General features: G+C 41.4%; 1 protein-coding gene across 1 annotated transcript; it reads left to right on the top strand.

Annotated features, from left to right (window-relative positions):
* Window positions 1–1,259: 1,259 nt before the first annotated feature.
* Window positions 1,260–16,206, top strand: LOC148009832 (uncharacterized). The gene is made up of 3 exons (XM_087672675.1): window positions 1,260–2,351; window positions 15,047–15,310; window positions 15,950–16,206. Exons 1-3 carry the CDS (start codon window positions 1,812–1,814, stop codon window positions 16,043–16,045), a joined length of 900 nt encoding a protein of 299 aa, XP_087528801.1. The 5' UTR covers window positions 1,260–1,811; the 3' UTR covers window positions 16,046–16,206.
* The last annotated feature ends 2,377 nt before the right edge of the window (window positions 16,207–18,583 follow it).

Here is an 18,583-nt window from a genome sequence, read left to right as displayed (position 1 = left end):
AAGAACATGAGGAAACCCTTACTAATTCAGTAGATTATGGTATATTGTTATCTTTAAGCTTTGTACAAATTTTGATATGCTGGGAACTTGTGCAAATTTGACCTGGGCACACAAATAATTAGTGCTAGGTAGATGCACTCAAGGGTCTATGTATGACCTTCTTCAAATGTTTTCATGTTACTCTTCCTTGTTTGTCCAACTCTACACTCAAAGGAAGCCTCTTAGAGATGCAATGATAAAGGGTAGTCACTAGTGATCTCTAAAATACAATCATTAGATATATTGTGCGTCTTCGTATGGAGTGGAAATTTTGTACAACAACATGTACAATTCACATCCTAACCACAATTGCATTTACATCATTTCCACGCTAGATGTGTAGCCTATTGTATGATCCATCACAACACCACTAAGAGGACTTCCAAAAAATCCTATTGTCTAGAGTTGCTATATTGTATAAATGTAACATCATTTAACTAAATGAGTCAATTGAAACAAAGAGGAACTCTTTTATGTTACACATCTTAATGAATCTTTGGCAAATCCAACCAATGGCCCTTGAGTGGCTTTCATCTTGCACTCAATATGGTCATGAAATCCTAGTTTACCATTTTGTCCTTAATTTACCTTGAATTTGTACTAGTCTTCTCACTTCTCGTAGCTTGAAGACTCTCATTTGAGAGAAGCTTGTCCCATTGCTGCCTGTTGGGGATGATCGTTGTAACCTTGTACCTTTAGCCATTGTAGTCACATTGTTCTCCTCCTCTCCATGATCACTTTCCTCTTTATTTTGCACACTCTCACAAAAAGCAAATATAGCAGCGTTAAGCCAATAGTTATTTGGGAGATGGGTCCATTAAAGCAATATTAAACTAATAGCTATTAGTATCGTGATTGAGATTCGACCTGGCTCACTTTTCGGGTCTAGTTGCTCCATTTCAACATTCAAACCATTGATCCCATGTTCCCAACTCTTATATATTTTGAATGCCCGTGTGACATAGTGTTGAGGCAGGCCCTACCTTACCTACTTCAACGACCTTTACCCAACATTGGATACATCTATATTGACTCCAATAAGACTGCATTTCCTTCTAGTGTTGTTGCAACTTGCAACGTTTGTAAATTGGCAAATGTGAAATGTGCGTTGAACGTGACAACGGATAGAAAGAAGGTCGAAGATCCAACCACACGTCTCAGATGACGATGAGAGAGAAGGGGGCGGGGGCGGCGGGTCGAGAAAAGAAGAAAAAAAGTCTGGACTTCTGGGGGGCGGGGGGCGATAGAGGCTGTTCATTTCCTGTCGGGGCATACCGATTACCTTTGCTCAAAGCGGATTCCAGGATCTGATTACGAGAGTCGATTGTTGGAAGACTCTGCCTTATTGATCTGAGACCGATTTTCTCTCTCTCTCTCTCTCTCTCTCTCTGTCTCTCTGTCTCTCTCTCTCGAGGATAGCTTCTGTATACTCCTTGGTTGGTTGACTGCAGCAGGACGGTAGAGAAGGAAGGCCGGAACACACACACACACAGACTCTCTCTCTCTCTGTCTATCTCTCTGTGTCTCTCGCGAGGATAGCTTCTGTATACTCCTTGGTATTGGTCTGGGGTTTGACTGCAGCAGGACGGTAGAGAAGGAGGGGGGCGAAACACACACACACACACACACACACACACACTCTCTCTCTCTCTCTCTCTCTCTCTCTCTCGGATCTGATTGCAACAGGAAGGCCGCGTCTGTGTGTGTGTACTGGTCTCTGATCTGTGTCTGCTTCCGTAACACTAGCCAGTGCTGGTGGGCATATATCATCAATGGCGGACGAGCCCATACGGGTGCTGCTACGGCGGGCAGCGCAGATATACTTCGGGAAGCTGAGCCTGTCGGACCGGACAGCGATCAAGAAGGGATTCGCGGCGCTGGACGAGTCGAAGGACGGGCGGATCTCGCTGCGCGAGTTCCTGAAGGTGGCTGACCGCAAGAAGGACCGCAAGCTCATCCCCAAGCTCTTCGCCTTCGTGGATGCCGACGGCAGCGGCTTCATCGAGTTCCACGAGTACGTGGCGCTCAACTATTTGCTGGACGCCGGCCTCCACCTCTGTTGCGCCTGCGCCTCCCCTGTCATCATCCTCGGCTACACGTGCCGCACATGCTGGGCCCACCAGACCCCCTCCGGCCCCTCCCCCGCTTCGTCTTCCTCTTCCTCTCCTAATAATGCCTCCGTCCAGACCTTCGACCTCTGCGTCAACTGCTTCGCCTCCCAGGCTTTCTCCCACCCCCATGACGACTTCGTCGACAGCTCCACCATGTACCACACCCTCTTGTCCGGCACCAATGAAGAGACGCTCAACCTGGTACGTTTTGCAACCTCCTCCTCCTTAATGAAGAACTAGGGTGTGTGTGGTTAGCCATTTGAGAGAGAGAGAGAGAGAGAGAGAGAGAGCAGCACATGAGTGACTAGCCTAGGGTGAGGGGGACTAGGCTAGTCTCGTGGAAACTAAGTAATAAAAAGTGGTAATTTTTGGGATGCATTAATGACACTTGTATTAATGACAGCCACCATTGCACGTGAGGAATGTTGGAATAACTTGGATCCTAAGTCCATAGTAATACTCCATAGTCCAAGTTGGGCTTTTGAGCAAAAACCTCGGAAACAAGCCTAGCCTTGTGCTTATTCAAGATGCCAATAGGTGGATACTTGTAAATCCACTTGACCCCAATCACCTTCCTCGAAAGAGGATGTGGAACCGAGGACTAAATCTAACTCCTCTAGTGGAATTAAGCGCATCGTGCATGGTAGGATGCCATGTATATTTTGTCAAAGCCTTCTCAATAGAATTTGGCGTATTGTCCTCCATTATCTTGTGCACCAAGGCATAGTTTGCACTATGTGAATCCACATGCTATTGCTATTCTTGCTAGTTGTTAAAATCCTCTCTAGTGAAAACTAAGGGACCCAAGGCTCCTGCATAAGAGTATGGAGCCATTGGGGACTTTAAAGTTTGACTATTGTGAAGTGTGTGCCTCCTTCTAGGCACCTAAATATTGTAACTTTGGTTCACTCATCTTTACATCTTCCTTTAGCACGAACAAATGTGAAACTTGGGGTTTCTTTGTTGTCTAACATAAGGGGAAGCCTAGGCGAAAACTTGGGGACTAACTTGGGATGTATGTGGGATTGGGCTAGGAGACCTACGTGGGGTAGAAAGCAAGGGTGAAGGGGTGGCTCTTGAATAGTGAACGATGTGCTTCTGTAGGAGTGGAAATAGGACAACTACTAGACAGATATAATGGACATCATCCTTGAGAAAGATGATATCTCGACTAACTATAACCTTGCTAGAAATAACATCATAAAGTTGATAACCTCGAGTGGTTTGGCTATGCCTGATGAAGATAAAAGTTAAGACATAGAGTTCCTTCGGTATGTATAAATAAGCACCACAATTGAAAATATGAAAATGAGAAACAAATGTCTTTCTCCTATGAAAAGCCTCATAGGGAGTTATGCTAGAATCCACTATGGTCAAATAACAATTGTGCATATGAATTGCATTGGACACAACCTCACTCCCCACCTTGATATGCTCTCACACTCAAACTCTGTGAGAGGATTGCCTCTTTACCATGTTTCTCCAAGCTCAAAGGTGTTAAAAAGCCTTTGACTTGCCCTTTGAAAAGAAGGGCCATTCAAATCTAGAGTAGTATGAACAATCAATATGTAGTATGAACAATCAATATAGGTAAATAGTTCTGTCTAATGACGAAGTGTTCATGGGGTTGTACAAGTTTGTGTAGACTAGCTCAAGAGATGTAGTGGATTGGCAAACATGCTTATGCAAAAGGGCTCTAGATGTTGCTTACCTTGTATATAATTGAGTTCACGTGCCCATGGGTGCATCCCAAAATCTAGTAACCCCTCATCTAGATGCGCGTAGTTAAGATAATGCAAGGTCTTATAATGCAACTAGCCATAAAGGGCATGCCAAAGAAGGCCCAATTTCAAGGAAGATTGTGGTGTAAGTGTTTTGAGTATATACAACCCATCCTCTTGAAGACTTGTCTATGGAGACTGACTAGTAGCCTCATTCTCAACCTAGATACATCATGAATAGTGAAGATGACCTTGGTGCCTATAGCTATGCAATAGCATAAATAGAAAGAAGGTTAAGCCCCAAATCTAGAACATAAAGGATATTGTAAATTGATCTCCATGCTTGACAGTTTAGTAATAGAGGCATGGTTCCACACCATAGACTAACGCTTAAGACTTGTCACTAATGGTGCTTGTTTCCCCTTTGTCTTGGACATCTTGCAACCACTATTGACACAGAGTCATATGGCTAGTGGCACCATTATCCACCCACCAACTAAGGCTTCGAATTTGGGATGCCAAAGCAAACTCCCCTTTGAATCAAGAAGAGTGGCAAACATAGAGTCTATAGCTAGTGTCACGATGATAGAGTCCTTTGCAATTGTGTTGGATAGCTTAGCATCCTTCCAAGAATGCAAATGGGGATGCTTTTGTTGACATCAATCCTCTTTGTTAAGGTATCCTTTTTGCCAACCTCTGTTAAGTACTAATGTAGCCAACTTCTCTCAAGTTGACAGTCCCACGAGCGTACGAGGCAAGAGAACTAGCATAAAAGACATCACACCTAGGGAAAGTAAGATGGAAAGTAGGGTAACTGCCAAGTCCCTTGAATCCACCACTCGACCATATAATGCCAACTTAGATTATGTGTGTTCCATCTTGTTGATGTGCTCTTTCATGTTTGAAGACTTAGATATGGACATTTAACAAAGCCACATCTCCATAGTGAGTTGATAAGAGAAAGTGCAAAACTCATAAAGGTTTTTTGAGTTTAGTCCACACCTACGTTGCGACCTCAAGATCTTTAACATGAACCATTGCAATGTTAGTGCAATTAGACAAAAGAATGTTAAAGCTCTAGCATCAATCGTGCCCCACGAAATTGTCAAATCTTGAGAAGCACCATCATTGAGTGAAGCAATTGAGCAAAGAATGGATTGAGAGATGAGTACTTACATCTCATAGTTGTCAAGAATGTGGAGGGACTTCACCTTCCATAAGGAATAGTTGGAGCTATCTAACTTTTGAGCCTTGGATATGTTGGGGAGAATAAGTACATACACCACAACGCAAGAAGAGAACAGTGAGGGCGACACCCCATGGGCAGAAGAGGTTTAGAAAAATACCTTCAAAATGTAGAAGGAGATGCTTGAGTATAGAAGGGTAGCTCCATGAAGATATCCAATAGCTAAAACACAAAGGTATCCTTTGAAAATGCAACGACTAGCCACGTTAGAGATGAAATGCGGTGTAGTATGTCACGAGGACATGAAATTTTGATGCTTTGCTTAGCATTTGATTTATTGTTAATCAAATATGCGGATGTGACATACACGTTATGTGCGAGTTAGTTATTTCACAAGGATGGGCCAAGGATCTTGAGAAATCAATGGGTGTTCAAAGGCAAAAGTTATAATAAGTTATCCTTGATAGATATTAGGTGATACTTGGTGTTAGATTTTGGCCTAGATAATTTATTAGCCATTAATATCAATGGTGACATAAGAAATTATGCATTAATTAATTAATGAATGCTAGTTCAGGTGCTAAAAACTGCTCAATAATACTTGGATGACAAATTGTTCTAGCCAATTTAATGGTTAGTATAGTTAATTTTATTAGCAAGAAGTACTTATTAAACTAATTTTAAAAACTAATAATCTAAAAATTATTTTAATAAGGTTAAAAATGTTTGAAAATGCAATTAAAAGATTGCCACTTAGTAATACTTGGCTATGAAAGTGAGGAAAAAGCTATTAGAGGTTGTTGAAGTCTCCTTCTAGCATGGTGGAGGTGTGTAGAGAAAGAGAGAGAGAGATGCTAGTGCAATTTTCTAGCTATTGGAGGCTATTAAAGAGCTACCCCTTATTGATGAGGAGGCTATTGGAGGCATGTGACATCCCTTGTAGGTTGTCTACAGCCAAGTGATATCAATTTCGGGGCCCATAAGAGTAGGTGATTACATGTGGGACTCCTATTGATGGTGGGATGCAATTAATCAGCCATTCATAGGAGGGTAGCATTGAATTTTAGCCAATTTTAGTGATGAAACTTCAAAAATTCTCTCTCTCCACTAGCTTCCTCTTTATTCTATTAGCCAATTCATAGATTCCCTTAGAAGATTTCAACCAAATTCAATCCCAAGAGGGTGGATTTAAAGAATTTCTATTGGTAAACCCTAATTCATAGTGAAGATTAGGGCTTACTAGGTGCCCTAGGAAGAATGCTCCAAAATTGGGGCCTAGTACTTGAAATTCAACATCTAAAATACGGGGATTTCTTGGAATTTCAAGAGGCCAACTAGCCCAACATTAAGTTCGTGGCAGAATTTGTCATCCAAGGAGTAGATTGAAGGCCAATCCTCTAGCAAACCAAGCAGCAAATTGGTTTGAAGACATACTGGTTGTATGAACAAGAAGATGTATTGAAGATTGAAGGAATTTAAGCTAGATCTTAGTGCATTTTAGCCTTTAGTAATACAAGTTGAAGAAGTATTGCAAACCAAGGGGCAAATTGGTTTGAAGGCATATTAGTTGTATGGACAAGAAGGTATATTGAAGATTGAAGGCAAATCCTTGAGCAAACCAAGGAGCAAATTGGTTTGAAGGCATATTGGTTGTATGGACAAGAAGGTATATTGAAGATTGAAGGCAAATCCTTGAGCAAACCAAGGAGCAAATTGGTTTGAATGCAATACAAGTTAAAGAAATACCATAAGGGACACTAATTTTGGGCCCACCTAGGCGTCCAATGTCCAAGACTAAGTGTTAATATTTTAATTTCAATATTTGTAAATTTTATGCTTGTTGTAATTAGTGCTTAATCAAGCTATTTACCACCCTTGTCGAGAAGGAAGGTTGTGTTAGATATGATCAATGCCCCACCCTCATTAGGTGCTACCAATGATCCATGGTGCTCAAAGTTGTAAGGCCCCCATTATGAGGAGAAGCCAAATGTGAGCCCGGACATTGGTTGAGTCCTGACTTGTATATCAGATGAGGTCTATGTGACCGGATGGCAAAAAGGTGACTGTTGTGGGTCTAATCTTTGGGTTAGACGGAGTGGTTAAGCTGGTAGCAACTCGAGGCACATTGCATTGAGTTGCGTGGTAAGGGAGTTAAAAGGGGCCCCTATTGTGGGGTCCGGGGGCCGCGGAAGCGGCCCCTGGCTGGGGGGTCCCAGGGGGGCCAGCGGCCCCCCTGGCGGGGGTCCGGGGGCAGCGCCCCCGGCCCGATGGTAAAGGGAATATTCCCTGGAATATTCCCTGGCCGACTAGTGGAGGCTCATATGGTAGGTCGGTCAGCAGGCCGACCTAACGACCTTCGCGGGCTATAAAAGCTAAACCCCTTCGCAGCCATCTCACACTCATCTTTCACCCAGTCAGAGTTGTTGTTCCAGCTAGCCTTAAGCTCTTCACCTATCTTCTGTCTAGATCGCCATCTAAGCTTCATTCATTGGAAGCGCACGGGTGGACAGAGCCATCTTTGTATCAGTTGTTTGGAGTTAAAGAATTTTACTGATTCTCCTCTTATCTGTTGTGTACTCTCTATCTCTTTCTCAGATTCTGTTCGCTGCGCCGTGTAATATTTTACATGGTATCAGAGCCCAGGGGGCTCTAGAGATCGGAGAGCGTGCAAGAGGCAAAGGCTTCAACAGCAAAGAGAAACGATGTCGACTCCGGGAAGCAGTTCTGGCGCATCAGGAAGCGGTGCAGGAGGTGGTGCTGCTGTACCGGCTATTCAAACACTGAGGATTCGTCCACCAACCTTCAGCGAAGGCAAGTTAGATGGTACAAACTACACCTTGTGGAAGTTCAAAATTACAACTATCCTTGATTCTTATGAGCTTCTGGAGACTGTGCTGGGGACTGACGCAGAACCACAGCCTACCCCCGACCCATCAAATCCTAGTGTGATGATTCCTCCGAATGCAGATCTTCTACGAGCTTGGAAACGAAGGAATGCAGATGCATTGTGTGCCTTAGTTACAAGCTGTTCTGACAGTGTTTTGACTCTGATTCAGCATACAACCAAAGCGTCAGAGGCTTGGAATGTACTAAGGAGTCAGTATGAAACACGAAACCAAACAAGGATTCAAAACTTGGAGAATCAACTAGCAGCGGAGAAGTTTGCTGAAGGAGAGACGGTTGAAGCATTCATCACTCGGATTAAGAATCTGCGCGACCAGATGGCTGGCGCTGGGATACAAAAGACTAGCGAAGAGCTAGCTCGGAGGTGTCTTCGGATTTGTCCACAAAAGTTTGATGGACTAGTAACTGCCCTTAATACTCAGGTGAGACCTCAAGCTTTGACTTTTGAGGAGTTTTGTGCATTATTAATGGAGGAGGAGTTGAGGCTGAAAGCCCGAGAAGGAAGCAACAATGGAGATGCTGCATTCTCTGCCAATGCAAAAGGCAAAGGTGTTTCCTCCACCAAAAATGATGGTGACAAAAAGAAAAAGGGCGGCAAGAAGAAGTTTCAAGGAGAGTGCTTCTACTGTAAGAAGAAAGGACATGCAATTGCAGATTGTCGTGTCAAGAAGGCAGATGAAAAGAATGGTACCCTTAAAACTAAAGGGAAAGAGACAGCCAATACGGCTGAAGCAGAGTTGGAATTATTCATGGCGACCATTGAGGAAGTGTGCTCCTCGGCGCAAGAAGAATCTACCACTGACTCTTGGGTGTTGGATAGTGGGGCCTCCCGTCACATGACCAACAAGAAAGGTCTATACAGTTTTATGCAGCCTCTACAAGAATCCATCACTGTGACGGTTGGAAATGATGCTAAATGCCCTGCTGCGGGCACAGGTACTATTTCTTTTGTTGCTGCAAATGGTGAAGTCAAAAAGCTTTCAAATGTGTTGTATGTTCCCGAAATCAGAAGAAATCTCTTATCAGTTGCTGCCATAACTGATCTTGGTCATGAAGTGAGGTTCAAGAAGACAGGTGCAGAAATTATTGATAGTGCTGGCACAATTGTTGGCAAAGGAGAAAGGAGGAACAACCTGTATGAGCTAAGTGCTCTTACAGCCACCGCTGGAGTGGGTACAAGTAAGCTTTGGCATGAAAGGTTTGGACACATCGGATTTGCAGTATTGAAGGAGATGCAAAAGCAAGGTATGGTTGCTCACCTACCTACAATAACTGAATTGAAGGAACCATGTGAAGCTTGTATGATGGGCAAGCAACAGAGAAAGGCATTTCCACAAGAAAGCAAGAATAGAGCACATGCTCCTCTAGAGTTGGTGCATGCTGACTTGTGTGGTAAGATGCCTACACAGGCCTTGGGGGGATCTTCTTATTTTATGTTGATTGTCGACGACTACAGTAGGAAGATGTGGGTGTACTTCCTTCGTGATAAGGCTCAAGCTTTTGGTAAGTTTAAAGAATGGCTAATACTTGTTGAGAATGAAACAGGGAAAAGTGTGAAGAAATTTAGAACAGATGGTGGTGGTGAGTTCAACTCAAAGGAGTTTGAAGGCTTTTGCAAGAGCAAAGGGATCAAGCGTCAATTGACGACGCCTCACACACCTCAGCAGAATGGTGTTGTGGAACGCAGGAATCGTACCATTGTGGAGATGGCAAGATGCATGCTAAAGGGCAAGGGATTGCCTAACCATTTTTGGGCTGAAGCTGTTAATACTGCAGTCTACATTCTAAATCGGAGCTACACAAAGGCTCTCAAGGGAAAAACACCTCATGAGGCTTACACTGGTAAGAAACCATCTGTTTCACATTTCAGAATTTTTGGATGTGAATGTTATGCACATGTTCCAGATGAGAAGAGAAACAAGTTACAACCAAAAAGCAGAAAATGTATCTTCTTGGGTTATAGTGATGAGCAGAAGGCTTACAAGTTATATGACCAAGAGGCAAAGAAGATCATCGCGAGCCGTGATGTGGTGTTCAAGGAGGAGCCGCATACAGTGGAGGAGGAGAAGGCAAGGTCTTCCACTTTATCATCAAGCGAAGAAGTAGTCCACTATGAACCTGTCCCGAGAGCTATCCCTATCCTTAAGGAGGAGGAAGCATCATCTTCAGATGATGAGGAAAAAGTTCACCAACCTGACATCACCCCACCGGAAAAGCCATTGCCGCGCTGGGTGAAGCAGCTCTATGACCACAATAATCCTATGCCTGCATCTGTTGAGGAGAAGGCAGACGGACCAAGGAGGTCTCAGAGAATAGAGGAGCAAAGGAGGGCTTCTGCTCACATAGTCAACATGGCCTTGATGGTTGAGATTATGAGAGAAGTAAAGGAGCCAACTGACTTAGAAGAAGCACTTGCAGATCCATCATGGAAGGCTGCTATGCAGGCGGAGTATGACAGCATAATGAAGAATGACACTTGGGAGCTAGTGGATCGGCCAGCAAAGCGGAAGATTATTGGCACCAAGTGGATCTGGAAGGTAAAGTACAAGGCTGATGGTACCTTAGAAAAGTACAAAGCTAGACTGGTTGCCCAAGGATTTTCACAAGTTGAAGGGTTTGATTTTCAAGAGTCATTTGCCCCAACTGCCAGAATGACCACTATTCGCACGGTACTTGCAGTGGCTGCCCACAAGAAGTGGCCAGTGTACCAAATGGATGTTAAGTCAGCGTTCTTAAATGGTGACCTCAAGGAGGAGGTGTACGTGGCTCAGCCACCAGGGTTTGAGGCCCCCCATTCTGAGAACAAAGTGTGTAAACTGAAGAAGGCATTGTATGGGCTGAAACAAGCCCCCAGAGCATGGTACCAGCGGATAGATAGGTTCTTTTTAAACCTAAACTTCAAAAGATGTGCCTCAGATGCTAACTTGTATGTTTACAGGGATGGTAAAAAGTCTGTAGTGATTGTCCTATATGTGGACGACCTTCTTATTACAGGTGACTATGAAGATATGATCAACCAAACTCGAAAGGCTTTGAGTTTTGAGTTTGAAATGACAGACTTGGGCTTGCTGCACTATTGTTTGGGGATTGAAGTCTGGCAAGAGCCAGGAAAGATCTTCATCTCTCAGAAGAAGTATGCATGGGAGATCTTGAAGGCATTTGGCATGACCGAGTGCAAGGAGATAGCTACACCTATGGAGGTGAATGTAAAGTTATCCGTTGAGGATACATCAGCACTAGCAGACATTGGGAGGTATAGGAGGTTGGTCGGCAGTCTAATCTACTTGTGTAACACCAGACCAGATATCAGTTTTGCTGTTGGTGTTTTGAGCAGGTTCTCAAACAAACCTCATGAGAGTCATTGGAAGGCTGGGATGCGGGTGCTCAGATACTTGAAGAAAACTCTTGACTATGGTATCACATACAGTTTCGGAACTTCTCTTGTGGGGAACTGTGACTCAGATTGGGCAGGAGACATTGATTCCAGGAAGTCAGTTTCTGGTTATTGTTTCTCTTTGGGTTCAGGAATTTTCTCTTGGATTAGTAAGAAGCAACCAACAGTGGCATTGTCTTCTACCGAAGCAGAGTACAAGGCAGCTTGTTTTGCTGCATGTGAGGCCGTATGGTTGAGAAGGATTCTATGGCATATGGGAGTGCAGGATGAAGAACCAACTGTGCTGAGATGTGACAATCAGAGTTGCATCGCCATTGCCAAAAATCCAGTGTTTCATGCACGCACCAAACATATAGAGATCCAGTATCACTATGTGCGTGATTTGATGGAGGATGGGATAGTGGAATTGGTCTACTGTCCAACAGAGGAGAATGGAGCAGATATCTTCACCAAAGCACTTACGAAGGATCTGCTTCAAGTTCATCTTCAGAGACTCGGCATTGGGCCGAGGAGATAGTTCACCTATGGGTGGACATTGAGGGGGGGTGTTAGATATGATCAATGCCCCACCCTCATTAGGTGCTACCAATGATCCATGGTGCTCAAAGTTGTAAGGCCCCCATTATGAGGAGAAGCCAAATGTGAGCCCGGACATTGGTTGAGTCCTGACTTGTATATCAGATGAGGTCTATGTGACCGGATGGCAAAAAGGTGACTGTTGTGGGTCTAATCTTTGGGTTAGACGGAGTGGTTAAGCTGGTAGCAACTCGAGGCACATTGCATTGAGTTGCGTGGTAAGGGAGTTAAAAGGGGCCCCTATTGTGGGGTCCGGGGGCCGCGGAAGCGGCCCCTGGCTGGGGGGTCCCAGGGGGGCCAGCGGCCCCCCTGGCGGGGGTCCGGGGGCAGCGCCCCCGGCCCGATGGTAAAGGGAATATTCCCTGGAATATTCCCTGGCCGACTAGTGGAGGCTCATATGGTAGGTCGGTCAGCAGGCCGACCTAACGACCTTCGCGGGCTATAAAAGCTAAACCCCTTCGCAGCCATCTCACACTCATCTTTCACCCAGTCAGAGTTGTTGTTCCAGCTAGCCTTAAGCTCTTCACCTATCTTCTGTCTAGATCGCCATCTAAGCTTCATTCATTGGAAGCGCACGGGTGGACAGAGCCATCTTTGTATCAGTTGTTTGGAGTTAAAGAATTTTACTGATTCTCCTCTTATCTGTTGTGTACTCTCTATCTCTTTCTCAGATTCTGTTCGCTGCGCCGTGTAATATTTTACAGGTTGGTTTCACAATACTTTATATTGGAAACACAACCACCACTAGTATTCTAAGATTGGAAGCATAGTCACTAGTAGTCCTTCAAGGTAGGTAAAACATCAAGGCTAGTTCTAGCTAGAAAATATAGCATCCAAAATTACCTCTACAATAAACACATCCATTAGTATGTGACTAGATAGAAAATGCCATAGGGGTAGCCTTCAACTAGTGACCAGCAAGTTGAGATAGTAGGGAAAATAGCTACTTGAGGTGCCCAAAGCAATTCAAGCCTCACAAATTGTAGGAAAATTGAAACACAAGGAGAAAGTAGATCAAAGCCTATTCGCACACAAGGTGGACATTAGGGGAAATTTGAGTCTCAAAATTGCCCTCTAAGGAAGTTTGATCAAAATATGCCCCCATAACATGGGGGCATGGTAAATTTTTTGCAAGTGAATCAAACTCTTCTAAGATTTCATTTTTAGAACCTACTCTTTAAGAGCTTGTTGGTGGTATTTAGGTTGATAAGTTTTGGAAGTAGGACAGTGAAGTTATACCAAAGATTTCCTTTTGCTTGGAAAGTATTACTATAACACAATTTTTAAAAAGAATCTTTATGGATTCTAGCATTGTCCCAATCTTGAAACCCCATTATATTATATGTCATCGGAAAGCTCTTGAAGAGTAGGTTCTAAAAATGCAACATTTGACAAGTTTGGAGTTTATTTGCAAAAAAATTATGTTGCTCCATTTTTTGAGAGAATAGTTTGGTCAAACTCCCTTAAAGTGTAGTCTCAAGGCCACAAACTTCCCCTAGTGAGATGTGAGAAATGGGTAGCTGAAAAAGAAACCCAACTATGGGGAGGGGTAGAAGCAACTAGCATGAAGGGGTAGTAGCTAGGCAATGATAACATGTGAGAGGTGGCAACGGAAGATGAAGATTCGAGCAAGAAGAAATGATGAAGGCAATGAAGAGAGAGCTTCACTAAGTACTACATGAAAGCTAAATATAATGATTAACCCCCTTCACATGCTAGTGTGTAGTTGCAATGAGGGTGCTAGAGCCAAGAAAGTAGAAAGTGATAATGACTAGTTGACAAGTGTGTACATAAGTAGGCAAGAAACCCTGAAGGTACTTTTAGGTGGTGCAACCCTAAAGATACTCTCTGGTAAAGCCCAAGACAAAAAGATGGATGGGACTAAGGGCTCACAACCAAGAGATGATAATCAATACTCATTGTAGGGCCCACAACCATGAATACTAACGGAATGTGTCCTAATACATTCATATTTGACTTACAAATATTAACTTATAGATGTATTGAGAAGAAGTAAAAAACACTATGACATCTTCATGATTGTAAATAATAGCCATGCAACAATGGATTTGATCATGATGACCTTAAACTGTATCTTTATTAGATGACTATAATGTATTTGAGGTGGAAGTATTATGCTCTTGAGGCAAAAAATGCATCCACAAAATGCAAATTCTCTAATAGGAGTGCATTTAATGAAACTTCATGAGCTTGTTTTCCAAGAAAATGGAATAAAGGAACTTGTCTTTGTTGTTTTGATTAATAAAAACATGTGATGTTGAAGCATGCATAGATTAGTGATAATGATATATGCTTGAGATATAATAATATTAATTTTGATGGCATCGACAACTTATCAAACTACTATCATTGGTTGTGAAATACTTAAAAAGGAAGAATCGAAACAAACTGAGTATGTCAAAATCTATTTATTTCCCTTGGTTTTCTCTCATCACAAACTCATGTTATTTCTTAGTTCATTTCTCATTTACACACTTTTATTTATATTTCTTATTTTAACGTAAGTCTTATTTGAGACATATGACCATATTGGCCAATGTTGCTTTGGCACCCCTTTGACATCTGGAGTGTTGCATTTTTTTAGCATATCTTGTGCCTATTGTTACTAAATGATGTTGGGATCGAGCTTCATTCAAAGTGAAGCTCACCATAAGGAGCAAATGTGTGATTCCACTATCTTATACCATTGAACCTTTAGTATATATTTTTGAGTGCATACTTATGAAACTCTAAGAGGACATAGGCTTGAAAGAGGCGTGGAAAGAGGGTAGTTTTTGTATGTAGCTTCAATGTGCATATTAATAATCCAAACCTAAGACTTGGATAACTATGTTTTTCATGGTATTGCCTTTTAAGGTGTACATATTGTTGTAATACTATGCTTGATCTTGTAGAAATTGACATTCTTGAGCTTTTAAGCATGTGCCAAAACTCATTTAGAAATATGAACAATCTCTATGGAAAAAATAAATCAAAATGAACTTGTCATCTTCTTTTGTATGTTTTTAGAACACTCAAAATACAAGAGAGACTTTATTTTGATGGCTATGTGCAGATGGATTGAAAAACTGATACAATAGGTATTGTTTTGAAGGTACAATGCTCTATTTGTGGTGATTTCCATCGGGCAGATATTGAAAGCATCTTGATGCAAGACATTGGCCATGTAGTGAGGAGTCAAAGGTCTCCTAACGATTATGTGTGTGAATGGTGCTTATCTTGGTCATGCAATAATTGTGGTAACTTCTTCCAAGGGCCAATCTCAAGTGCAAGACCACATAAATGGTTGAGTACAAAACTTTTTTGCAAAGAATGTGGGGAACATGGAGACCTTACAAATTTAGAACCACTTTTCAAGGTATGATCAATTTAATCAATCTATGATCTGTATTTTAAACTTTAGATATATAGGTTATCATTTAAAGGAGTTTGCCATCATCAATTTGTTCTTTCTAAGATGTATGGATAGATTTTTTGTAACTACTTCTCAAAATGTGTGGCAGTGGTGGTTTTTTTTCCCCCAAGCATGTAAATGTTAGGTCCACATGGTCAGGTTACCCATTGGAACTTTTGATTGAATGTTGAATAGTCCATAATTTTTTCCTAGACATTGGCCTTTTCACAATTGAATTTCTTCAATAAGTTCAAACATCAATTAATTATAACACTAAGCTAACATTCTAGAACTTTGAATTATATTATTGGGCAATGTATTATTAGCCAAAGCCCTTTCCATCACTCCAAAGTCTATGAACTTAAGTTTAGGTTTTGAAGATAGCTTGCTAGTCTCTCAAGAAAGTTACACCTAGGCATGATTGTGTCATTGACCTTTGTTTGAGACATTTCGATGTAATAGCTTCATGGAATGCTAGATGAGGTTTTTTGAGATTATGTGATGTTTTTTGAGATCATGCCTTTTATTGAAATCTTTTTCCATATTTCTAAAGTTTTACCAATGGAGTTATGTTTTGACCATTACAAACGTAATATTTTTCAGGATCTCCAAGAAAGTGATATTTGCAAGAAGTGTAGCACTTGTGCTGTCAAAGTAAGGAACAAAATGTTGTGGGATAGCTATAAAAAACAATCTTAGCATTTCAATCTCTTGAAGTACATGGACATGGAGAATGAAGCTAATGTGTTGATGGAGTATTCAGAACATCCAAACATGTATTTGACATCAAGGACATGTTGATTTTCCTTTTGTAGATCTTCATACTTGTTTTTGATTGCAACTTTGGAAGGTTACGAATCCTTGTATTGCGAATTTATCTAGTTGTTTATCCATTGTAGGGCCATGAGTGCTTGCTTCACATGAGCGTATGTTGAAGATCTCCTTGTTGTGAAGCTCTTTCTTGAAAGCAACAAGGAATGTATATTTGCTCGTTACTTGAATTTCTAAATCTTGACCGAAACCTTCATTTTGGAGTTTGGATCTGTATCTTTTTCAATAAATTGGATGAAGAGCATCTTGAAAATATTCAAAATTTTCCCGTCAATACACACACATGTACACTTAGGTTCTATAGATTTCCACATTAAGTTATGGAAAAGTTAAATCTACCCTTAAAAAAAGGGACCTAAGATCATTAAAAGGATATCTAATCATCACAAGATCTATAGGTTGGGGAGTTTAAACTAGAAGGTCCATTGACATTCAAAAAACCCTATAATTCACCTTATGAATTCAAGCTTGTCTAGTCCTAGGAACCACTTGAATTTCCCCTTTGGATATTTGGTTATTATTCAAAAGGTTTATTGCAAGGCAAAACTTTGGACAATGAAATTGTATTACTCAAAATGCTCCTTGTGACCATTGGCTTGATAGGCTTTCAAGCTCCTTTTATCATAAAAAAGTGCAACTTTCATGTCAATCCTTCCATCAAAGAAATCTTTATTGATCCTTTTTCCAATGATGACCTTTAGGCATGTCCTAGATAGATTATGAACAATCTCCTCCTCTCTCTTGTAGATCATAGTTAGGAACTTGCTAAAACTTAGACTAGTCTAAATGCAAAATTTATGTATAGTATGATTTCCTATAGAACCCCACTAAGTCAAGATGGGTGGTGGCATTCCACACCTTGATTATCATATGCTTGCACATTCTAAGCTTTGTTTCTTGGTATTCCTTTGCATATTACCATGAAGGTGGCATTGTATCTTCTCTTCAAAATCCTTCTTTTTAGAATGTAGAACTTGTTTACTTTTCTAAATGATTAGAAACTCACATAGATTTTTAATACATGCAATTCTAGAGGTTGGTCAATCCTTTTTCTTTTTGCCCAACACTTTTTTCAATGCTCTAGTCTCCAAACACTTTCTAAACAAATGAGGTATGGTATCCCCAACTCTCTTGCCAAACATATACTAATGAGGGACTTGCTAAAGCTTGACTCTATTATTGGGGAAATTTTATATCTATGAGTCTTATAGGGCCACATTAAGTCAAAGGATGGTTGTCCACACCTTGATTGTCCTATGCTTCCAAGTCATAAGCTATATTATTGGGAATACCTTCCCATTTTATCACAAAGAAGGCATTGTATCACTTCGCGATTACAACATAGGCCATTATAGACGTTGATCAACCCTTTTTCTTCCTATGTGTAACAAGGACAAGACATTTCTCTTTTTTTTGGCTAAACCAAACTATTCCTTAATGTTCTATTCAAGGGGATAAGTAAGAAACAAGCTTTTGAAGTGAGAATGTTTTCGGTAGCCTACCATTCCCTATTCCAATTGTTGAGAGTTGTTTTGCCCTTCCACTTGCATATTGTCTCTAAGGGGACAAGCAAGAAGCAATTTTGTGATTTTCTAATTCCAACTTCCATAGTTGTTTTGCCCATCCATTGCCAAACTCAAAGTTACCATGATATCACTATCGTCAATAGCCATGCTTGACGATCACTACCATAGATACCTCTACATCTTGCCATGATGCCACTGCTACACCACAATCGCAATCACACAATTACAATCATTGCCACTTTGTCTTGCTACTTCCATTGCCACCTAATTTCCTTTTCATTCTATTTTTGCATGTCGAGCATCAATGCCCTACCTCATTAATAATTTTTTGTGCTTACCTTATTGCCTCGAGTAGTTGAAATGATTTCAACTTTTGGTTGCCACATTATCCACTCAAAGTCCAAATCTATGTTTTCCATACATATATATTGCATGTACACACGTGCACGTGCACACACGCGTGCGCACGTGCACACATACATTTGATTACCAAAGTTCCCTATCAGGTGTAACTTGGATTGGGATAAAAATGAAGAGAAGCATGGATATTAAGGGCATACTTTCATTTTTGATAACTTAGATTCAATAGATGACCCACACACACGCACGCACGCACGCACGTATGCACACACTTTTTTGTGGAAGATTGGACAAGTTATTTGTGTGCATGGATGTGTGCATGCATGCGTGTGTGTGCACGTGCATCAGGCATGTACAGGTGTAGTTGCATCTATACTCTTTGGCATTGTTTCTCTCTTGAATTTCTTAAATTTTTTTCCAAGAATATATTTCTTGTGTGTTATGGATAAGGATTTTATGTATGCAAAACAACATTGATGCTACTATACGTTTGCTTTCGAGTTTTGAAATTGCTAGAAGC

This window comes from Lygodium microphyllum, chromosome 30 (assembly GCF_053477565.2).
Source record: "Lygodium microphyllum isolate KBCC chromosome 30, Lygodium_microphyllum_v1.1.10, whole genome shotgun sequence".
Lineage (NCBI taxonomy): Eukaryota > Viridiplantae > Streptophyta > Polypodiopsida > Schizaeales > Lygodiaceae > Lygodium > Lygodium microphyllum.
Note: the sequence above shows the minus strand (reverse complement) of the source record. Positions and strands in the feature narration are given on the sequence as shown.